The sequence below is a fragment of the Heterodontus francisci genome, chromosome 34, assembly GCF_036365525.1.
Source record: "Heterodontus francisci isolate sHetFra1 chromosome 34, sHetFra1.hap1, whole genome shotgun sequence".
Classification (NCBI taxonomy): Eukaryota; Metazoa; Chordata; class Chondrichthyes; order Heterodontiformes; family Heterodontidae; genus Heterodontus; species Heterodontus francisci.
The window spans coordinates 12,309,751-12,335,207 of record NC_090404.1 but is presented as its reverse complement, the minus strand read 5'-3'; the positions used below and the strand labels follow the sequence as shown (position 1 = coordinate 12,335,207).

General features: G+C 41.8%; 1 gene segment (V, D, J or C); it reads right to left on the bottom strand.

The window, feature by feature from the left end:
• Nucleotides 1-3,906: 3,906 nt before the first annotated feature.
• Nucleotides 3,907-11,151, bottom strand: LOC137348639 (Ig heavy chain C region-like). The segment is given in 7 exon segments: nt 3,907-4,073; nt 7,054-7,383; nt 7,867-8,175; nt 8,567-8,677; nt 9,489-9,578; nt 10,316-10,633; nt 10,941-11,151. Coding segments are annotated over 7 exon segments (1,536 nt in total).
• Between the last annotated feature and the right edge of the window lie 14,306 nt (nt 11,152-25,457).

Here is a 25,457-nt window from a genome sequence, read left to right as displayed (position 1 = left end):
TCTTGATGCATTTCTACAGGGACTACTTCACTACCTGGGGAGTTGTGAATGGTACTGAATCATTAGTGAACAGTCCCACTTCTGACCTTATGATTGAAGGAAGTTCATTGATGAAGCAGATGAAGAAGTTTGGGCCTAGGACACTATCCTAAGGAACTCCTACAGTGATGTCCTGGAGCTGAGATGATTGACTTCCAACAACCACAACCATCTTCCTTTGCGCTTAGGTATGACTCCAACCAACGGAGAGCTTTCCCCCTGATTCCCATTGCCTCCCGTTTTGGTCAGGCTCCGTGATGCCATACTCAGTCAAATGCTGCTTTGTTGTCAAGGGCAGTCAATCTCACCTCTTCTCAAGGGATTGAATTCGACAGTATGTGGGAAGCACTCCTGCAGCCATGTCATATGGCTGAAATGATTGGCTTCCAACAACCACAGCTGTCCCCCTTTGTCCGCGGAACGACTCCAACCAGAGGACAGTTTCCCTCTTGATTCCTATTGACTTCAGTTTTTCGAAGGCTCATAAACACCACCCTCAGTCAAATGCTGCCTTGATATCAAGGGCAGTCATTCTCGCCTCACCTCTTGAATTCAGCTCTTTTGCCCATACTTGGACCATGGCTGTAATGAGGTCTGGAGCTGCGTGGTCCTCGTGGAACCCAAACTGAGCATGAGTGAGCAAGTTATAATTGAATAAGTGCTGTTGATAACATTGTCAATGACACATTCCATCACTTTGCTGACGGTCCAGAGTAGATTGATGGGGCAGCAACTGGCCAGATTGGATTTGTCCAACTGCTTGTGGACAGGACATACCTGGGCAATTTCCCACATTATTGGCTAGATGCCAGTGTTGTAGCTGTAGTAGGACAGCTTGGCTAGGGGTGCGACTAATTCCAGAACACAAGGGTTCACTACACAAGGGATCTTGTCAGGGCCCCTAACCTTTGCTGTATCCAGTACCTTCAGTGATTTTGTGGTATCATGTCAAGTGAATCGAATTGGATGACGACTCCCATCGGTGATACTGAGGACCTCTGGAGGAGGACAAGATGCATCAGCCACTCGGCACTTCTGGTTGTGTGTGTTTGCAGATGCTTCAGCGTTGTCTTTTGCACTGACGTGCTGGACTCGCCCATCATTTATGTTGGGGATGTTTTTGGACCCTTTGCCTCCAGTTAGTTGTTCAATTCCTCAAAACCATTCATGACTGGTTGGGGCAGGGATGCAGAGCTTTGCTCTAATCATCTGTTTGTCGGATTGTTTAGCTCTCGCTATGACATGCTGCTTTTGCTGTTTAGCATGCATGTAGCCTGTGTCGTAGCTTCATTAGGTTAGCACCTCATTTTTGAGTCAGTCAAAACCAACAACCCGGGCAGTTCGCTGCTGGAAGGAGGTTGGGTTTGAATTCACAGTTCATGACTGGGCCACGGAGAGATACGACTCCCACAATTCATAGCGGCTGGGAAAGGCCCTATTTGTGGCACCGGCCGTACATGCTTACATCCACAACCGGTTTAACCACAGCGCTGACCAAAGTTTCACTTTCATAGATTAAGGTTTCACTTTTGAAGATTAAGGTGGAGCTGTTATTTTGGTGGAAACTGAAGTCTGTTTTCCTTTCAATCGAGTTCCTCTTTTAAATAAACGACAAACAAGGGCAGTGCGGAACGTCACACAAACGTGGCGCACGCCGGTTTGCGCTTCTGTGGATGACGCCACAATGCTTTCCGAAATTCGCAGGACCATGATTGGTTGTTTCCCCGAATTAATTATGGGTCAAGCGGTCCCGTGCCGTTTGCAGTCTCCGCTTAACCTCTGTGACCCATGAGCCACGGCTGTGACCCAAGATTGGTCTGGCCTGGCATGTAAAGGGGCCATGCACCGATTATGTCTGCTCGAGCCTAGCGAATGTGCAGAGAGATCGAGAGAGACATTGATGGAGGTTAAAGATAAGCTTAGAGGTCAGGGTAGCCCCGAATGACGGCAGTGGGGTGGAAGAGGGAGAGAGAGTGGGGCAAGGATAAAGTTCAAGCATCAACGCCAGCCTTTCCCAAATATCATTCCGAGCCCTTCAGAAGGGCCGTTAATTCTCTCTTCCCTTAACTAATGCGATATTCAACCACAGGAGACGTCGCACCTGACCAGCAGATGTTTAGAGGAAAAGCGGCTGCCCAGTGGAAGGAAAATCTCAAAAGAATCTCGGTTCTCAGCAGAAACATCTGCAGAAGTTCGCGTGGCCGGGAGGCGCCGAAAGAATGTGATGAGATGGTGAAGGAGGTCGCGAGAAACTTCAGGAAGGGACAGCGTCAAGGTCACTGGCGAATGCCTGGAGTAATGTTCAGTGAGTTCAGGGAGATAGTATCACAGGGAATGGTGCAGGGAGAGAGGATCCCTGGGGTGATGTTCAGTGTGTTCAGGGATATTTGCATCAGAAGAAATGGAGCTGGCAGGGAGAAAGGTAATCAGGGGAACAGGAGACTGTGGCAGGATTAATGGATCTAACAGAAAAGGTAGAGGCAGAGAGACAGCGTGGGCAGAACAGAAAAGTGGAGTGTGCGTATGTGTGTGTGTTTGCGTGTATGTGCTTGTGGAGAATCTGTCTGTGTGTATCATAGAAAATGCGAAGATAGAGTCTCTGTGTCGGGTCGGCTTCATGGTCTTGTGATCATTCCCAGGGATTGTGCTCCCTGGTGTGTCAAATAGACTCTAGCCTCTGGGAATTGTTCCCAGGGTGTGTGCTCACTGTTGTGCCCAGGTAATATATCTAACCCGTGCTGTACCTGTTCTGGAAGTATTTGATGGGACAGTGTAAAGGGAGCATCACTCTGTACCCAACCTGTGTTGTACAAGGCCTTGGGAGTGTTTGATGGGACACTATACAGGGAACATCTCCCCGTACCTAACCAGTGTTGTACATGTCCTTAGGAGTGTTTGATTAGACAGTGTAGAGGGAGATTTATTCTTCCATATACTGTACTGTATCAAGCTGTGGTGGAGCACAGCCCTGCTCTTTCATATAACCTGGCACGTGATTGTGACAGTCGACAAGAGAAGTCATTGAGGTTCTCCTGGCCGCTGTGCAGTCATACTGCCTCTGGGACTTGACTTCAACAGGCAGAGCTAAAAGTGTCTTTACTCTGATGGGACACTGGGTGGTGCCATTCCCCTTAGCAAAAGGGTCCAATGCACAAACACAACAACACAACCCAAACAGTACTGATTGAAAAATATCTGCCAGGGAAAAGGGAGAAAATCGAGTGATATGGAAAATGGAGCGGTATGGAGAAGCCATGGAGGAAATTATTCTGCAAAGTCCAACGTAATCAATTTTTCAAGCATGATTTATTAACAGTTTCACAGAGAAAATTTTACAGCTTTTTTTACAGTTAATACAAAGTGATTAAAACAATTAATTATCATGTTGAGAATAGAACACTTCCGGTCTGAGCTGCCAGCAGTTTATATAAATGTAAAAGACCACAGAGAGAAAACAGAGGCTCAACGTAAAGGGAAGGAAACAATTGTGAATAAGGAGTGAGAAAATTACTTATTTATACATGCATTTCAAAGAATAGTACAATGCTGATATGTCTTTATATTATAGTCACGATTATCTCACAGATTTCAAACAGAGAGACGAAAATGTCACTGATGATTTTTCTTAGCTGAAGATTCGGATCTGTCAACTGAAGGTGTTTTACTTTTAGAGGCACCAAGAGGACATTATTTTTTGATTCAGAAATGTTAATAAACAGATCACGAAAATCCACAGCGCCCAAAATTCAACCAATCAATTGACCAGCAAAAAAAAAAAGAATAAAGCTGAGATTTCATGGACTGGGGCAATTATCTCAAGTTTTTATTTTTGTTCCATGAAGCATTTTAGAGATTTGTCAAACAGCTTCAGTCAGATTGAAGTGTGAGTGGATTGAAGCTTCTCAGCTTCACCAGAGTGACGGCAGTACTGTAGAAAATACTCAGGAAGAACAGGATGATGAACGTGGAAGCGGTTGTCCAGATGTTGCCGCTCTCCTCCTCATTGTCTTGAATCCAGATGTGATCTAAGGAATCTAAGGGATGTAGAGGGGGAAATATATTCAAATCGTTTATCAATCCATGATGTCATATTGTTAATTTGCATTCACATTTCTCTTCCTTAAGTTTTTACTTTGTTCTTTAACTTAATTTTCAATGTATACCTATTGTTACGTTAATCACTCTCAGCAATCTATCACTGTTACTAACTCCACGGCTGTTCTTACTTTATGATCATCACAAAGCCATGACTGAAAGTATGATATTTTTTGTTTCGTGTCAGGCATTAATTTACTTTGGATCAATTTCGTTTGATCTATCATTAGGGAATATTCTGATGACACATTGAGCGAGGTTTGATAACTGAAAGCGGTTACTTTTAATGTAGGTGTAGATATCTACTTATTTGGTAACTGTGAAGAGTGCTGGGTAAGAGGTCGGATGTGTGTTCCAATCTCGTTTGTTTATTTGTGATGGAATTGCTTGACATATGACTCATGTCAGTTTCTAAGTGAGGACATTTCTTCCTGGTGTTTGTGGAACCAGCATTCATTCAGGACAATTTTTGGAGACTCTTTTCGTTCAAAGGGTACTTTTAAATTCAACTTTCACCTGTAAGCTGGCTTTTAGTTTGTGCACTGTCGTATTTGCATAGATGTGTATAAGTATCTCTTGCTATGTATAACACTGCGTTTGGCTGTTCATGTGTGTGCGAGTACATTAACGTGTGTGTTTATGTGTCCATGCATGTTTACGCATGTGTTCATTTGTGTGCTTATGTGTCCATGTATACGTACAAATGTGTTAGTGTGTGTATTTGTGTGCCCGCATGTGTGTGTTTGTGTCTCCCTGTGCGAGTGTTTTAATCTATGTCATTCTATGCTGATGTCTGTGCTTACGTGTTCATGTGCGTGCATGAGTGTGTTAATGTGTATTTATGTGTCCATATAAGTGTACAATTATGTTAATGCATGAGTGTTCGTGTGTGTGTTTGTGTGCATGCATGTGTGTGTGCATATATGTATGAGTGTTAATATGTGTGCATATGTGCCCGTGGATGATTGTTCATCTGTGTATTTATGTGTCCATGCATGTGTGTATGAGTGTTAATGTGTGTGTTTATGTGTCTATGCATGTGTATGAATGTGTTAGTGTGTGTGCTTGTGTGCCAACATGTGTTGATGTATGCGTTTGTGTACCGATATGCGAGTGTGTTAATCTGTATGTTTCTGTATTGATTTCTGTGTTTATGTGTCCCTGTGTGTTAATGTGTGTTTATTTGTGCGTGTGAGTGTGTTAATATATGTTTATGTGGTCAAGTGAAAATGTGTTAATGTGTATGTGTTATCCCCCATGTGTTAATGTGGGTGTATTTTCCCATGTGTGTGTGTGTTTATGCGTCTCTCTGCCTCATATGGGAGTGTGTTAATTTATGTTTTTATCTGCTGTTGTCTATGTTTATGTGCTAATCTCATTGTTAATGTGTGTTTATGTGTCCATAAAATATTGTTGGCTATCTATTTACGTGTGTTTCCATTTCTGTGGCAGTATGTTAAGGTTGGTGTCTATTTGTGCGTGGTGAATGTGTTCATGTGTATATTTCTGTCTGTATTTATATGCCTATGTTTGTGAGTCTGTTAATGTGCGTGTGTATGTGTGTCTACGTATGTTTGTTAACGTGTGAATTAGTATGTGATTTTATTTCAATATTTTGTGAACGTCAAACTGTGCCAATATGTGCCTTGATGGCGTTGGCTGTGCTTGTGTGTCCATGTATGAGTGTGGGAGGGAAGCGGTTTATATCGACGTTTGTGTCTTTGTGTGTGAGTTAGTGTGTGTATGTATGAGTGGGTGTGCGACTGTGTGTATGTATCAGCGTATATGCATCTTTGTTATTGGTCAACATTTCACAGAATACCAACATCGGGTCTGACCCTGACGGTGTAGATTATAGAGAATATACTTCACCGCTCTGTGTAAAAATATGTTCTGTGTGAGATGCAATATAACATCAGCTGAATGAATGCAACAATTCAACTGGTGGTCCTCAAACATAAAGATCAAAGCTGTGAAAAGCAGGGGAAGATTCAATCACCAGTTTAGATTTTAACTATTTGAATTCAATCCATTAAAATGTGATTAGAACATGTTTGCCCCCAAATCTTTTCATATATTATGCTGTGAGGTGAGGTGAGTGGGTACTTTCCCCTCTCTCTGATGAAGGAGTTGGGGAAGTGGGGTGGGTGGGTTGCGGAGCTGTAATGAGCTCACAATTGTTCTTTGCCTATTTCTCCCTATTGGGGGTGTGAAGGTACAATAATTGACATTACTCTCTCTATGCTGGGTGAGTGAGTGGGTATAATGAGTTATCAAATGTCCTTTTCCCTCTCTCTGGTGGGGAAGTGGAGACACAATGGGTTAACAATTGCACTTTACCTCTGTCTGTTGGGAGGTTGAGGTACAGTGGATCAATAAATTGCCTTTTCCCCTCGCTCTGACTGGCGTAATGTGAATATGGTTCGTGTTCGTGTGTGGTCCTCATTTCAGTTCCCAGTGGGTGCGATGTTGCAACTTAAAACTGACCCCAATTCTGAGGGGCTGGACAACATGAGAAGCAAGGAAACCGAGATCTAAATTTGCTGCGTTTGTTTGTTGGAAAATTGAAAATTTTCAGAACACCCCTTGCAGGAGGAAAGGTACTGACGTTACCCTGCGGAATCCTGTCATAAATGAGTTTCAATCTGTCTCTATCCTGTGGTGTATCTGAACTGCGAACGCTGGCTGTCTAAGCCTTGGATCCGGGACCTGCAAATATCTTACTTCAGATAAAAAAATTTCCACTTGGCAAATGAGGGAAACAAAATTAATTGAGCGGCTTTGTGTTTAACTCACGATTGGAGGAAAAGGACTTTATTGGTTTTTATTTCAGGACTGAAATATAACTGAGAGATTCTCATTGACATGAATTGACATTGTCCAACAGTGCAAGCGGAATGTTCACTAAACTCGGTTTACCGCTGGATTCATTAACTGTTCTGTTGATGATCTTCAAGGGGATCGCTTCATGTCCCACCACACAGGAGTAAGAAGCGCCGCTGGCCCACTCCTCCGCTGCAATGGATAACAGGCTGTACATGAAGAAGGAGCTATTGTCGTTCTCCGCCATCACCCCGGTGTTCTTGTAGTTGCCGGGATTCACCGAAATGTCATTGACGGTCCACTTGACGAAGATCTCTCGGGGGGAGAAACCTCTCACTAAACAGGTCAGGGAGAGGAACCTCTGAGTGGAGACTTCTTCTGCCGTGTGCAGGAGGACAGACACAGATGGTTCCCGCAGATCTTTAACTACAGAAAAATTAAGATAGATGTCAATAAACAGGATCCCAGCGACAATAAAACCGGTGGTTAGATGTGAAAGAAATTTGCTTTGCCCAGAATTTTAAAGATTTTCCTTTTCCCCTCTGGGCCTGTCCTGTTTTCCAACCCGGAGAAGAGGCGGCTACAATCCTTCTCGCTGAGAAGTTAAGCGGTTAAACTGGAAAATTATATAGAATTTGGAGCACAGGAACAGGCCATTCATCCAACTAGTCTGCGCTGGTGTTTATGCTGCGCACAAATCTCCTCGCACCTTAATTCTCTTAACCCTGCTAGCAGATTCTTCTATTCCATTCTACCTCACGTTCTTATCTAGCTTCCCCTTAAACAGATTATCTTGGGTTCCAGAGGATTCCGTTATCCATTATTGCACTGAATAATATGAATCAGCCCTTTCACAAACACCGGAAATAGGCACAACCTCTCACTTATTGCTTCAATTTCTCCGCTCACCTTCTTCCTTGTGGATGGAATCTCTGAGAGGAGTCGGCAGATCCTGATCGCTCACCACGCAGTAGAACCCAGCCCCACTCAGCCAGGATTGTGTCGAGATGTTTACGGTGCTGATCACGCTATCGGGATCCTCTCCGGGTTGGACGGCAATCTCTGATTTCAAAGGCTTCTTTTCTTGGGTCCAGGACACGTTGACTCCATATGGAGCATTAGACACGATGCAGGTTAAGGTCACCGTCGCCTCCAGTAAGACCTGTTCTATTGATGGTCGCAGTAGTGTAATTACTGGATCATTGCATGAGGGTGGAACTGTAAAACAAAGTCAAAGTCATAGATTCATCTTCAGAATCAGACACCAGTATTCAGTCTTCACTCTCTCAACGAGAATGCATCACCTTTGCGAGATCAACCTCAAGCCTTTGGTTAATTGATGAACAATGAATTTACAGCGATTCCAGGAGGCTATTTTACATATCTGTGTATTTTCATCCAGAGAACGCTATAATGGGCTGTGAAGCAAATACCCGGTGTACAGATTTGAATAAATTCGTGCGCAGATGTGTTGCGCGCTGAATAATGATCTTCCAGAAATCCGTCACTCTTTTAGGCCCATCCATTGATCCTTGCTCCAAAACTATCTCCGCTGATAATAATGGCTCCCTCCCACCACCCCACCCCAATTGCGCTAGTTCAAAACTACTGTTCAATGAAATCCGGATTTCTAGGCGCAACAGGAACCAAAGCGATTTTTTGGGGTGTTTTATTGCGATATCTGGTGCTACGAACATGTGCAGGAAGCAGTCGCAGCCACCTTAAGTGGAGAAGTGAAAGGTCGGGAGGATGCAGTTCTAAGGTTTCTTTTGTGGTGGAGAATAATTTGCAATGCTGAGTGTGGCATACTTTGTTAATATATGTTAGAAGTGAGCATTTCTCATGTGTCAGTCTGGTGAGAGATTCAGATGGCGAAATCACCACAGGTAGTGATAGGAACACCGGGACAGGAGTAGGTCATTCAAGTCCTTCAGCTCTTCCACAATTCAATGAGATCATGGAGGATCTGCAACTTAACTCGAGCTACCCGCTTTGGTTTTCTAACCATTTATACGTTCACCTAACCAAAATCTGTCAATTTCAGTTTTGAAATTTCCAATTGACCCCAAGCCTCAAAATAGAGGACAGATTTCCACCGCCCCTGTGTAAGAAAATGCTTCCTAACATCACCCTGAACCGCCGAGGTATTGTTTTAAAGTTATGTCCCCTTTTTCTGGAACTCCCCTGCCCCCTAGCTGCAGTATTTTCTCTCAATCTACCCTATGGAATCCGGTCATCATCTTATAGAGCTCAATTAGACCACCCTTGATCTTCTATGCTTGAGGGAATGGAAGCCTAATGTTTTCAACCTGTCCTCAGAACTTAACCATTTTAACGCTGGCATCCATCTTGGTGAATCTGTGCTGCATGTCGGTCACTATGTCCTTCCTGAGGTTCTGAACCCATAACAGAACACAATGGATTAAATAGGGTAGATACCCTTTTTACCCGGGGATCCTGACGCTGTTGCCAGTAAAGGGCTGCAGCCTCCTACTGCGGCTCCAATTATGACCAGCCAACTCAAGATAAACCGGCGACCATGAGCACCTCACTGACTCTGATCTCTGAGCAGGGATAGACCTTCTTTGGCGAGGTGATGGAATCCTGAACCGTGAGGAATCCTATTCAGAATAATCGTGTATTCAAGTTCCACTCCAAATACTTGAACACAAAATATAAGCTGATACACCCAGTGCCAGTACTGAGGGGAGTACTGCATCATTCAAGGTTCTTTCTATAGGCTGAGACATTAAAACAGAGCACTGTCTGCCCTCTCAGTTGAACAAAAAGGATCCCATGGTAGCATTTGGAAGATGCGAAGGGAGTTCTCCCCGGTGTCCTGCACAATATGTATCTCTCACCAAACATCACTAAATAAACAGATTATCTGGTTATTATCACATAGCTGTTTGTGGGAGCTGGCTGTGTGCAGATTAACGGCCGAACTTCATTTTCTACATTATAACACTGAACACATTTCAAGAGGTACTTCCGTGACCGTAAAGCGCTTTGGGACTTCCGGAGGTCGTGAAAGGCGCTTTCTAAAGTTAGGTGCTTCTTTGCTTTCAACCATTGGAAGCAAACACAAACTGCATGATTATAAATTACTGACAGGCGTAATTCAGGATAAACCTGAGATTAAGGTCACTTCACTCAGTGGATGAGGAAAACAATCTTTGGTAATGTGCTGGATTCCTGAACCGTCAGCAAATCTGATTCAACAATTACACCAGAAACAAACACAAACTTCATGATGGGAAATCAGGAATTATGTTGTGCTTTGTGCTATTTCCAGTACATTCCTGACTAACATGGGCGCGTAGAATGTTACCGAACTTCCTGGGATTGTGTCCCTTACCCTGAGATCTGGTTGTTCGGCTTTGGGTAACCCCTTGATGAGAGACCTGGCAGATATAGACCGTATTGGTGAACCATTCCCCAGCGGGGACTGTCAACCGACTGGTTGCTGAGAAATTCCCGTTCGCTCCACAGACGGGAGAGGTGACGAAGCCCGACTCCAAGGGTTGTCCATCCTTCAACCAACTCACGGTTATTGATTTTGGATGGAAATCGATGATTGAACACACGGCGGTTGCAAATCTGCTGCTTGTGATTTCTTCATTGGTACTCTGAGTGAGGATAACAGTTGGATGGACTCTGTAACTTTCATAATAACCTTGAAGAGAATACGTTATTTACATTTTTTGCCAAATAAATGATTAAGAATTAAACAATATCGTTAAAGTTTTGCGATTTCTTTTGCTATCATGCATTTCCAGAGACCAGAACTGTGCATAGTGCTGTAAGGATGATGTGGAGACCAGAACTCTGCACACTACACAAAGGGTGACACGGAGACCTGAACTGTGCACAGTGCTGTAAGTGTGATGTGGAGACGAGACCTCTGCACAGTACGTAAAGTCTGGTTTAACCAAGGTTCTATCAGATGTTCACACATTTCCCCTGTATCCCACAATACTAACCTGGTCCAATCTTCACCCAGACCGACTCTCCGCGTCGAACCTCGCAGTAGATTTTGCTGCTTCCCACCTCTGACTCGGTGATGGTTAACTGGCTGCTCAGGGTGTAGGTTCCCTTCTTGTTCAGCACTGACGGGTAAGTTTTGAATCCAGTGGTGATCGGCTGTTTATCTTTCTTCCAGGAAACGGTGGTGATTTCAGGGGTGTAGTCCATCGCCAAACAGCCGTAGGTTACTCAACCATCGGTGTTGGGTTGTTCACAGGAGGAGAGCAGGCCGTAGATGGTCGGGGGAGACGGTGTCGCTGGAAAAGTATGGCAGATTGAACAAGTTAGCCGCTGTGATTCGTGCTCCTAAAAAAAACTCAACGTTTGACTGCAGTATCAACTCGTTCCATAATATGCCGACCAAAAAATACATTCGCCCCCATCATTTCCATTGTTGCTGATCAGCGCCTGTCGATCACCTGATCAACAGCTAAAAACACTTTCCCAGACTTCTATCACATTACAAATAGAAGAATCTTTTGAAGTCGCCTCAATAAAGGACTTTGATTGAATCATTAAAATAGAAGAGCAGAGGAGTTCGTCCCTCCTCTATTTCAGCCTGTATTTATTCATCAATTTGGCTCTTTTTCTCTACCAGGTAAGAAGTACGCAGTAGGAACCAGCAGTTGCCAGTATTCGTTAAATTGTTTATTTTGTTATATCTAAATGGCCTGGCCTTGAGCATATAGAATGCAATTGCGAACTACTGTGCTGATATAAAATTTGATAGATTCGTAAGTAATGAATGCAGAGCATCAGACTTCAGGAAGACATGGACATTCTGGTGAAATAGGCGGAAGATGGCAGGTACAATTTAATGCAGATCATGTGAAGTGACAAACTTTGGGAGGAAGAGGTAGTATAAGCTAAATAGTACATTTTTAGTGGGTTTCTGGGGGCGGGCGTTGGGGGCAATAGCAGAGGAACCTGGCCCTGGGGATGTATATTCACCAATCTTGGAAGGTGACAAGGCAAGTTTATAAGAAGGTAAGTAAACATATCTTAGAATCATAGAATGGTTACAGTACAGAAGAAGGTCATTTGGTCCATCGTGTCAATGCTGGCTCTCTGCAAGAGCAACTCACTTAGTCCCACTCTCCCGCCGTTTCCCCGTGGCCCTGCATTTTTTTTTTGCTTTTCAGGTAATTATCCAATTCCGTTTTGAAGGTCTCGATTGAATTTGCCTCCAGAATCTCAGGCAGCGCATTCTAGATCCTAATCACTCGCAGCATAAAAAAAGTTTTTCATCATGTCGCCATTGCTACTTTTGCCAATCACCTTAAATTGGTGTCCTTTGGTTCTTGATCCTTCTGCCAATAAGAGCTGTTTCTCCCTATTTACTCTGTCCCGACCCCTCATGATTTTGAACACCTCTCTCAAATCTCCTCTGAATCTTCCCCTTTACAAGGAGAACAGCCCCAGCTTCTCCAATCCAACTACGTGAATGAAGTTCCTCATCCCTGGAACCATTCACGTGAATCTTTTCCACAATCTCTCTCATGTCTTCACATACGTCCAAAAATGTAATGTATGGAATTGGAGACAATACGCCAGTTGAGACCAAACCAATGTTTTTATGCAGATTTATCAGAATTGTCTTGCTTTTTTACTCTCTGTCCCTATTTATTAAGCCCAGGATACCGTATGTCTTATTAATGATCTGCCCTTCCACCTTCAATGCTTTGTGCAAATGCACCCTTTATTTTATATTGCCTCTCTTCATTCTTCCTACCAAAATGAATTACTTCACACTTCGCTACATTAAATTTCATCTGCCATTTGTCTACCCATTCCACTCGCCTGTCTATGTCCTTTTGAATTCCATCACTATCCACCTCACAGTTCACAACACGTACAAGTTTTGTGTCATCAACAAATTTTGAAATTGTACCCTGTACACCCATGTATATAACATATAGCATGAAAAGCTGGGGTCCTAACCGACCCCTGAGGATCACACTATCTACCTTCCTTCTATCAGAAAACCAACAGTTCACCACTACTCTCTGTTTCTTGTCATTCAGCCAATGTTGTATTCGTGTTGCCACTGCCCCTTTATTCCATGGGCTGTATGACTTTGTAAAAAATGACAGGTAACACAAAAACACGGAGGTCACACTAATCATTTACAAATCATTGGTTAGGCCTCAGCTACGTTCTACACTTCTGGGCATCACATTTTAGGAAAGATGACAGCCATTGACGAGGGTGCTGTGGAGATTTATTAGGGATGAAAATCTTCAGTTATGTAGAGTAATTGGAGAAACTGGGATCGTTCTCCTTAGAGTGGAGACGGTTTAGGGGATTGAGAAGAGATGTAATAGAAGTATTCAAAATTAGGAGAGATTTTGATTGAGCAAATAGAGAGAAACTGTTTCCTCTGGCAAACCAAAGGTCACAGATTTAAAATAATTGGCGAAAGAACTAGTGGGGAAATTAGGATAATGTTTTGCACATAGAGGTTTATTAATTTATGCTGTGCACCAGGCAACTGGACAGACACTTCAACAGGATTCAATTTCAGATATACGAGTAAAAACTGGGATGTGGGATTAATTTAGTCAGATCTTTCAGAGCTGGCACAGGCACCTTGGAGTGAATGGTTTCTTTCCGTGCTGTAAAATTTTGTGATCAAATGATTCTATGGAACTACATGACTCAGCAGAATTAGTACTTCTCGATTTAATGGGAGGAAATCTTCTTAAGTGTGAACAGCTGAATCAGATTTATTTGAGGATATTTAAGATAAAATGACCTTAAGAATTTGATTCAAATGAGTCAATTGGACTCTATCACAGAGGCTTAAAACTTGTTATGTATGACGAATCATTGCAGCCTGACTGTACTTCTTTAAATATTCCACAGAGTGCAATACGATAACATTGTGCCTTGTATTGTAACCCAGTACAATGGCCGCATCTCACGCCAGTTAATCGCTGACTGTCACCTTATTAAAAAGAATAGAATGAAATAATGCTTTCAAATGTCAAGTTATCATGATGGTAAGTAGGAGCAGGAGCCTCCTGCTTCCTCCATTTCAATCGTCAAAATAAATTCCAGCCTCCTATCAGATCAGGACAGACGCTGCTTTCTGGAGCGTTACAGTCACTTCCTGGAAATGTTTGTTCTGAAAGCACGCTCAAGATCAGACCAATCTCATTCAATAATTATCTGATATTTAAAATGTTTAAACATTAATTCATTAAAATTTTGGCAGTTTATTTTTTCAGAAGGAATGTTAAAACCAATAAATGTGTGTTGTTTCATCTGGGCAATTGAGAAATTTATTTTATATCTCTGCTTCAAGCACTCGCAGTTTATTGATTAGGTGCAGGTTAAGGTTCCTTGAACACTGCCGGACAAAACAAACAAGGGTTAGATGTCGGTACAACACTGGTTAGATACAGAGTAAAGGGCGCTCTATACTGGTGCAACAGACACCTCCAGGTCACTGGTTGGATTCAAAGTAAAGCTTCACTTTACAGTGTCCCATCAAACATTCCCAGGGCAGGTACAGCACGGATTAGATACAAAGTAAACGTTGCTCCATACTGGTGCAATAGATACTCCCAGGGCAGGTACAGCACGGGGTTAGATACAGAGTTAAAAAACAACTGGTTAGATACCGAGTAAAGCTCCCTCTACACTTCCCATCAAACACTCCCAGGTTAGATGCAGCACTGGTTAGATACAAAGTAATGTTCCCTTTACATTGTCCCATCAAATACTCCTAGAAAACGCACAGCATGGGTTAGATACAGAATAAAGCTCCGTCCATTACTTCATCAAGCAATCAGGGGACAATACAGCACGGGCTCGATACAGAGTAAAGCTCTGGAAGTATTGCCCAATTAAACACTCCCAGGATGGGTATGGCACGGTTTAGAAACTGATCTAAGCTCCTTTTACAGCTTGTCTGTCGTGTTGTGAACTGCTGCTGCTGAGTGTCACATTCTAGATTACTGATCTCACTTCTGAGGCGTCTCCTGAAACATAAAGTCAAACTTTCACATTTCTTACAGATACTCACTTCTTAAATAAGTGGATCAAATTGCACGCCCTGAAATACAGGAGAAAGAACCAGAAGATTTACAACCAGTCGGGCGGTCTCCTGGTCCCGACACAGTGAGCAGATGCAAAAAAACAGAACAGATACAAACAGTGCAACAAGCGTGCTCTCAGCAGATAGATCTGTTCAGTCTCTCAATTTCAATGAAGCAGTTTCATTCTAATTTATCAATTGTCAAATTGAGACCACTCCATGCCCGCAAGTTCTTTTGAATTAAACTGATATTCATTTCAAGAACCCTTTCGACTTCCAAAAGTTTCTCCTTCAATGCAATCTTGAAAACTGTGCCAGATTTCATTTTCCCGAATGCAAGTACATCCGAAATAATTCACATTCTAGGGTAATTTGCTGCCCGAAACATGAACTCAGTGACAGGGTAAGAATTTAACAAACCTGGAAACATTTGCATTGCGAACCAATTGCCCACTGGTTTGATATAATTTCATGATTTAATGAATTAACACGGATATTATATTCTAAGTCAATATTGATGGTAGCTAATGATATAATCCAGTATGTAAAAATAGTTAATAGTAATTCTAGACCTGTTTATTTCTGGTATCATGTGAAATATTAAGTTTTTAATTAAATTGAATGGTACTTGATCAACATTAAACATCATCTTAACAGGTAACGGAATTCAGACAAATACGTTATTTTTCGTTAAATCAAAGTATATTTGAATAGTTTAAAATGATCAGTAACTCTATTACCGTCCTGCTTGTTATCTACATCATGCAAACTTGAACGTTTCTGACCACGCTGATATAACATAGACTTCCTCTATTGTTAAAGTGTATTTCACACGATGAATTTAGAAGTGGACTATTTTAAATAGTTCAAAGTCTGGCAGGCGTCACATCTCATGGTCTGAAATATTGCCTATATATAATCAGGTTTTCAAAATCTAACATTGTGCACAATACTAATTGCATAAAAATAATTTAAAACCACCCCTTCAGTTTCCGGTTAACAACAGAGCCTCCGATGTTTAATAACACAGGCAGGGTTTTACATTTTACTCCTGTAATGCACACGATCCCCGTAAATTAGTTGTTAACTATATACTATGTTATTTATTGAGATAACTTGCAGAATGATCAGTACAAAATTTAAAGATAGCAATTCATTCAAATATTCTGCGACACTGAAATTTAAAGAGCAAATGCAGGAGAGGTTTTGTTGGTCATTTTAATATGAATGAGAATTAAACAAAACTTTGAGACATTGCCTGTCCTTTGCTTATATTTCTATCCCGTATACAGCACAGTTATGGGAAACATTTTTTCCAATTAAATTCAAAAACAATATTAACCTTTTCAATTAATTTGATCTGTTTGAATTGTAATGCGTTTTGTCAGTCTGCAGCCTTATATAGACTTTGAATTGAAATAGAAGTATATGAACAGTTCTTAGACCGCCATCGACACATAACTCTCAGCCTGTGATCTTGCAACGCGTTTAGGATTAGTTTACGGACAAAAATCTCGCCATCTAACAGGAATAACATGGTTTCGGGTGCACATTAAGAATTTAATAACCCGGCAGATATATTAAATGGACAAACTGCAATTTACAATTAACTTATAAGTAAATAAAATCTGTACATTCAACTGTGCAAAATAGGCAGGTAGCCTATTTAAAAATATCATCAAGCTCAACACAGCGGTGTAATAAGCATGTTGTTAATTAATTAATGTCGGGCATAATTTGAAAAAATTCTGGTCACATTAATTGGGCTGATTGTACAGAAGATTGTGGAAGGTGACTTGTGTCTAATAAGTTAATATTCATACTGCAGCATAACTCATTAATGAGAGATAATACAGTGTAATAGTCATTTGAGTTATATTAAGTTAATTCTCCTTCAATCTGAAAATGCTAATTATGTAGTTCTTAATTAGAGTAGGAATTCTCACATTAATTATGAACATCGTGAACCATAGATTAATAATTTAATACTAAATTATCACTTAAAACAGTAAAATATTTTTGAGTGATGTTTAGTTCTATAAATTTCCTGTTTGCTGCTGATAATTTTCTTTCAAACCATTTTAAGAATTATGTTTGCATCAGTTGCTGCTCGATGTCACTGGGATTAAACATTATAGAAAGGCCAAGAGTTTTACAAAATTTAGGTATTCAAAGTAACTTACGTGCACACACTCCTCAGCGTGTAATCACCAAATCACACCACTGAGCGGCCGAATTCCTCAACAGAACGTTCTGCAAGGCAGCAGTTTAACTCTCTAAACCCGTTCATCAAGAATCAAATGTAACAATGCAGCAACAAAATCTCAATGCAGAATCCACCGAACCTACCAATCACTGAACAACTTACTTATTAAAACAAACAAATAAATAGTTAACACAAAGCGAAAAAATTGCGAATATATTGATCATGTTTAATAAAATAATATTGAGACGATAGCATATTTTAGTAATATTGGGCTATATTATTACATTATAACAAATGAAGTCATATCAGCTTAAATCTGAACAATGCTGAAAATTTGTTATTTATGTAATTCTTAGTTACAGTAACATTTCATTTATTATATATGAGCGGTACTGAGCATAAGATTAAGGGATAATAATTTAATTATAATAAATAGAATACAGTAAATTGTCGTAACATTGTTTAACAGCTAAAGCTTTCTACCTACTATCTTATTACAAACATATTTAAACAGCTAATGTTTGCACTCGATCAGAAAGTTTGTAGCAACTAGATATTACCGAGAACACGCATTATAGAAACCCGCAAATATTTTACAACAGTGAGACACACTGCCTCATCAGCAGTTAAACAACAAAACACATCAACCAGAGGCTCAATCCATCAGCACTGGCTTTTGTGGAGAAGGAGTTGAATTCCACAATCCCTTTGCAGCAGAATCACATGAAATATTGCAGCATATCTCAATACAGAATCCACTGAACCCATATTTCAGTGAACGAATGTATCGTTAAAATGATAATAAATATAAAATAAAGACACAAATGAACCAGTTACTGAATAAGTGCATGTTTCTTACCTGCAGTCACCGTCACCATGGTCCCTTGTCCCCAGTAGTCGAAATACCCAGGATATCACAGTGAGATACACCATGTCAAATACCCTGGTGGACTGTTAACTGTAAAATACAGATATTAAGTTCCACAGGACGATCCAAAAATCTGATTCCGACTCCCTTAAGAGTGTATCAGTGAGATAGTTCAGTTTGTACTGGTCAATATATTTATAAAGGAGACTGGAATACTTCTGAAGCATTTTTGCAGAGTTGGCATGGCAATCAACACCAATAAAGCAGAAGACTTTTATACATTTTTATAAACATCTATGTCCATTATTTTATTTAATCCTTGTTATTTTCGACCCCTTGCCACGATATTGATCGCAGGTTTGTTCAGTACTGCCTCGCAGCATTCGGTTCAAATATAAATTCACTTTCGATCTAGTTCAGAGTATATCCAAAAGTATACACCATACAGTAGGAATTGAACACAGCTCCAAGTAACTCCCTCTCGGTATCGGTTACATTGAAACTAGTATCTTATCCAGGTCCACAATTGCTGACACTGTTAACTTTAAAAATCAGCGCAGCCAAAATTGCTCATCAGTATATCGGTCAGTGTCTTAGATTTGCACCATTGAATTTTTACTCTGTTTTTCGAGAAATGGTACATGATCTGGTTCTGAACACTGCCGTTAATATTGCATTAAATACAATTAAGGACCGTTAGGCTGTAACAGGAGTTGTTGAATTTCCCCTCGAGCTTTTCTTGTACGGGTTCAGCCTGGGTTCCTCTCACTGTGGTATCTTGCACAATAATAGATGGCGGTATCTTCGATCTTCAGGTTCTTCATGTCTAAAGCGAATATGTTGCTTGATGTTTTTTTGGACGCAAAAACGATTCTGAATTCCTGAGGCGTATTTATTGATGAATGAAGTATAGTAATAAACCAACCACTCCAGCCCCTACCCGGGAACTTGTCGGATCCAGTGCATACCGTAGGTGCCAAGATGGAACCCGCTGGTTTTACAGATCAGTCTCAGGGAGCCTCCGGGTCTCCCAGTCTCTGCCTCTGGTTGACTCAACACGACATCCGAATGGACACCTATGAAAAGCATCAAAAACCCTGAGGATTAATCCTGGTGAAATGATTCCTGACTCTGTAACATTCCAGAGAGTGACTAACACTGAGACAGTAACAGTGAGAGACTGGGACAATAAAAACTACTCACGGGATAAGAAAACCAGCGATAAACTGAGAGAAATCGCCAACCTCATCCTTCTGGCAATTTTCAGAAAAACGTTCTGGCAAGAACTCACTGAGCAAACCCGCTCCCAGACTGTTGTATTGCAGTCTCTTTGACTGGCATTTAAATACCTGGCAGAGGTGGGGGTGGGGGTGGGGTGGGGGAGTTACAGGCGCCGCCTATTGATTCCCTGATAGATGCAGTGACTGGATTTACATCCCACCTTCCACATCACGAACAGAATGGACTCATATCATTATACTGGGATATTATTAAATGTGAAATTTTTATCTGTATCCAGGGATAGTTATTTGGCTGTATGGTTTCCATGCAATGTATTACTGGGTACTAAATACAGATATTGTAGTTCAGACGTTCAGTCGTAAATAATTGCATTGCAGATTGTGAATTGAATCCCTTTATTTCCTCAGCTCTTCACAGAGAATTGAATTTCTTAGGTTGAATTACATTACCAGGGTCTAAAGTGACTGCGGGTATTTGTTGCTCCATCTCTCACTATCTATCCCTTCAATCTATACCAATAAAATATCCACGATAATATGAATTGTGCTCAATTTATGCAACTAAATGCAGGATTTTAATAAAGTGATTCTATTTGCACTGCGAATGGCTGTAGTTACACGATTTAGGACCAGAGTGAATAGAAACGCCTCACATTATGCAAGTGTGTCTCTCTCCATGTATTTCTCGAATTGCTCCTGATTCTGTAACTCTAAGCCAGCCCTTTGAAAATTAGCTGTAAAAGAAGTCCGCTTGCCTGATAATTAAGGAGTGACACAAAAAATTCAGATCAGCTTTTGAAAAAGAGGAGCTAGTGAATCAGAACCGATATTGCGATCAGCAAATCTATCCCCCGTCTCCCAAATCATTGCAGCTAAGTTAATAACGACAGATGGTGTAACATATACTGTCATCAGGAACACGGTATTTCAGAAATTAACACTATGCTACTGAATATCACAAGAAGAAATGCGTTATCTGCTGTGGAAACGGATCACAAACTGACCATTTCTCCACCCATTGGTAGCTTGGCCATGAGAGGGCTTGTTAAGCAAGCCAAATCAACATACTTTTTTTATTCATTCATGGGATGTGGGCGTTGCTGGACAGACCAGCATTTATTACTCATCCCTAATTGCCCTTGAGAAGGTGGTGGTGAGCTGCTTTCTTGAACCGCTGCAGTCCATGTGGGGTCGGTACACCCACAGTGCTGTTAGGAAGGGAGTTCCAAGATTTTGGCCCAGCGACAGTGAAGGAACGCCGATATAGTTCCAAGTCAGGATGGTGTGTGACTTGGAGGGGAAATTGCATATGGTGGTGTTCCCATGTATTTGTTACCATTGTCCTTCTAGTTGGTAGAGGTCGTTGGTTTGGAAGTTGCTGTCCAAGGAGCGTTGGTGCATTGCTGCAGTGCATCTTGTAGATGGTGCACACTGCTGCCACTGTGCGTCGGTGGTGGAGGGAGTGAATGTTTGTAGATGGGGTGCCAATCAAGCGGGCTGCTTTGTCCTGGATGGTGTCGAGCTTCGTGAGTGTTGTTGGAGCTGCACCCATCCAGGCAAGTGGAGAGTATTCCATCACACTCCTGACTTGTGCCTTGTAGATGGTGGACAGGCTTTGTGAAGTCAGGAGGTGAGTTACTCGCCTCAGGATTCCTAGCCTCTGTCCTGCTCTTGTAGCCAGGGTATTTATATGGCTACTCCAGTTCAATTTCTGGTCAATGGTAGCCCCTAGGATGTTGATAGTGGGGGATTCAGCGATGGTAATGCCATTGAATGTCGAGGGTAGATGGTTAGATTCTCTCTTGTTGGAGATGGTCATTGCCTGTCACTTGTGTGGTGCAAATGTTACTTGCCATTTATCGGCCCAAGCTTGGATATTGTCCAGGTCATGCTGCTTTCTACACGGACTGCTTCAGTATCTGAGGAGTCACGAATGGTGCTGAACATTGTGCAATCATCAGCGAACATCCCCACTTCTGACCTTATGATTGAAGGAAGGTCATTGATGAAGCAGATGAAGATGGCTGGGCCTAGGACACTAACCTGAGGAACTCCTGCAGTGATGTCCTGGAGCTCAGATGATTGACCTCCAACAACGACAACCATCTTCCTTTGTGCTAGGTATGACTACAACCAGCGGAGGGCTTTCCCCCTGATTCCTATTGACATCAGTTTTGCTCGGGCTCCTTGATGCCATACTCAGTCAAATGCTGCCTTGATGTCAAGGGCAGTCACTCTCACCTCACCTCTTGAGTTCAGCTCTTTTGTCCATGTTTAAACCAAGGCTGTAATGAGGTCAGGAGCTCAGTGGCCCTGGCGGAACCCAAACTGAGCATCTCTGAGCAGGTTATTGCTAAGAAAGTGCCGCTTGATGGCACTGTTGATGGCACCTTCCATCACTTTACTGATGATTGAGAGTAGGCTGATGGGGCGGTAGTTGGCCGGGTTGGACTTGTCCTGATTTTTGTGTGCAGGACATACCCGGGCAATTTTCCACATTGCAGGGTAGAGCCCAGTGTTGTAGCTGTACTGGAACAGCTTGGCTCGGGGTGGAGCACAGGTCTTCAGTACTATTGCCAGAATATTGTCAGGGCCATAGCTTTTGCAGTATCCCGTGCCTTCAGTCGTTTCTTGATATCACGTGGAGTGAATCGAATTGGCTGAAGTCTGGCATCTGTGATGCTGGCGACTTCAGGAGGATGCCGAGATGGATCATCAATTCGGCACTTCTGGCTGAAGATTGTGGCAAATGCTCCAGCCTTATCTTTCGAACTGATGTGCTGGGCTCGCCCATCATTGAGGATGGGGGTATTTGTGGTGCCACCTCCTCCAGTTAGTTGTTTAATTGTCCACCACCATTCACGGCTGGATGTGGCAGGACTGCAGAGTTTAGATCTGATCCGTTGGTTATGGGATCGCTTAGCTCTGTCTATTAAAATCAAACAGTACAATTTGCACCTGTTATCAGTAATAAAGGAGTCTTCAGTTTTAATGTGATTTACAGATCTCTGAGAAAATTCACGTAACTGAAGGAGGTTCAAGTCAATTCCACCTATTTATTTACTTTGCGATTCCTAATATCTCAATACGGTGTGTAGGGGTCATTAAAATCTCTAGAACATCATGCAGCACGGAAAAAATGGTCTTAATTATCCAAAATTATATTTAATTTTCACGTGAGTCAATTTATTATTTAGTGATCCCATTTTATCATGATATGAACACTGAATTTACCGAAAATCATTCTTTAGATGTGATACCAAGGAAAATGCTTTCTTTTTTTTGTAAGAGCACTGCTGAATAAGTTAATGCTCAAATGATTTAATCCCATCTTTGCCCATTCATTTTCACGCTCATCTGACCCACACATTATTTGGCAGTAACCCAGCCGATCGCCGTCAGGGAGGCTCGAACACCCAATGTCATTTACAAGAAGCATCTGGGGGTTCTGTGCAATAATCAAAGATCTGTTTCCTCATTACTGACCGCTTGGCTGCCAGCCAACTTCAAACCCTGAACATTATCAGTGAGACCTATTCAGAAACAAATCTACCCAGCAGCAACGCTGGATACAATTTTATTTTATCCTTTGTGGAACTATGTGAACTGTTCCTATCTAAGTAAAGGAAATACATTCAGTGCCTCAGACACCATGTTAGTAGCAACAGTCCACTAGAGAATCTTTCCAGCTCATCATAACATTGGATTAGATAGATAGATAGATAGATAGATAGATAGATAGATAGATAGATAGATAGATAGATAGATAGACAGACATAAATGTCAGAGAGAGAGGGTACATTGTGAAATAGATAAATATGCTTATTTGTGTGGATGGAGCGACAGATGCAGCAATGCAGGCATGAATATATAGTTGGATGTCTGCATGTTTTGTTTAAAGGACCAATGAATGGATTGAGGAATGGATGGATAGATGGGCCTGAATGATTCTGTTTTACATGCTCATCAGTGTGATTGACTATTCCGAACATGAAGCAGCCCCTTTATTTCATTTGTATCAGTCTGACGCCTTCAGTTCTTCCTGATTGTCTGGATCATTTCAGTCGCTAGGATATCTAGAACTAACGAGCTCAATTCACCAAGAGAATTCTGGAGATATCCCTGCGGTACAGATGATCCTTCTTTACTGCTGACAAATTTTCGTCTCAAAGATATAAAGGGAGAATATGACTGGGTTGACAAGGACGATTGTAATATTGCTGAACATGTGGTCCTTTCATGTACAACAAAGCACTCAACATATCCTCACCCGAATTACTTCAATCAAGGCAGAAATACAGCAAACCATTGGATACATTTTGTCCACTTCCCTACATAAATATTTGTTCCTCTGTGAGACTGGTACAGTCACAGAACTTTAAACAACACGGATAAAAGGAGCATGACTTTCTTCACCGACATGTATTCATTGTAAGTCACAGCCACAGTGTAATATATCCTGCGGATATTACGCATTGTGCTTACAAATTCAAATGTCCTTAACTCCTATAACCACACTCCCCAGAGCCTCGCCATTCAGTCTATTCATGCACTGAATAAATCGTTCACGAGTTCAGTACTTCAGTGAGATGTACTCAGGTTGATGGTACAGGGTGACTGTGATAACAATCTAAGAATTAGGAGCAGGAGTAGGCCATTCGGCCCCTCGAGCCTGCTCCGCCATTCAATAAAATCATGGCTGATCCGATTGTGGCCTGAACTCCACTTTCCTGCCTGTCCCCCATGACCCTTGACTCCCTTGTAAATCGACAATATAAGGACGTAAGAAATAGGAGCAGGATGGAAACATATGGTTAGAGCGGACATGGTATATCAGCCTGACAGAGCTGTGTTGGTGACGTTGCTGAATATGGTGATTTCAATCACAATTTTGAACATGATTCTCAGGCCAGTGCTCTACGTCATGAGGTTAATACAAAGTCTTGCTTTTCATCCGGTTGCACTTCTGCGTTAGACTTGTTTAGTGTCCGAGAAAACTGCTGTATGGATATAAAGCCTCCAATAAGAATCCAGTATGAGAATATTCAATAATTAGTTTTCCACACAAATGTCTGCTCCGAATTTATACCTTGAAACCCTTTCGGAATGTTCCAAGGCGCTGAAAAATGAATTATTAACAGTCAGGTATATTAGTGAGGTGTTTATAGGAGAATGGTGCCGAGTTGGTCGATTCCTGATTGACCCCTCTCCCTTGTACGGCTGTCTCCCGTAATCTAGGATTATTAATCTGGTTTGTGCACAGTTCCCATTCCCGCTCATTACCCAGGTACCAGGAGTAACAAACTGTCTCTGCGCCCACTAACAGAAACAGATAAACCGAGAGACATTTCTGGATCAATAGGTATTTCCCTATTATACAAAGGGGAGGGGTCAATCGGGTTTCATATTCAAAACAAATGATATTTCTCAATATTTTTATTCTTCATCGAGTTTCCCAAACATTAGATGTTTCTCAATCCATTGATGGTTCCAATCTATTGATCCACAGCCATTAACTTTCGCAAGCAATTGACAGCTTACAACCAATTGATGTCTCTCTGTCCATCAATGAATCCCAATCCTTTCACCACTCCCAATCGATTGATGTTTCTCAATCTACTAGTGATCACCAATTCTTTAACGATTCACGGCCACTGAAGTTTCTTATGTAGAAAATAACCGAGTTTATCCATATAGCTTAGATTATTGTGAAGTTCTGGGTTACTTACTAAATGAATGATACGGTACAGTTCCCAGAATGGCAGATTTATTCTGGTGTTGGATTCAAGGTGAGACTCACAGTCAATGTCTGTACTACCGGCCATAGTGTACATTATTGAGGAATACCTGAAAGGCTCGGACTCTCTCTGATTTAACACTGTATCTATATCGGAGGTTGAACTGTTGAATGCCTGGAGTTCCATTTGCCTCCTTGATCTATATTTTAATTAGCAACGACCCTGGATCATCAGCCGTTGCTCGGTTGGTATTACTCTCCCCTCTGAGTTTGCAGAAGTTACACTGGCACTCCAATGGAGTGCTGCGCTGTCGGAGATGCCGTTTTTTCGAATCGGACATGAAACCGAGGTGCATTCTGCCCTCTCAGATACAAATGAT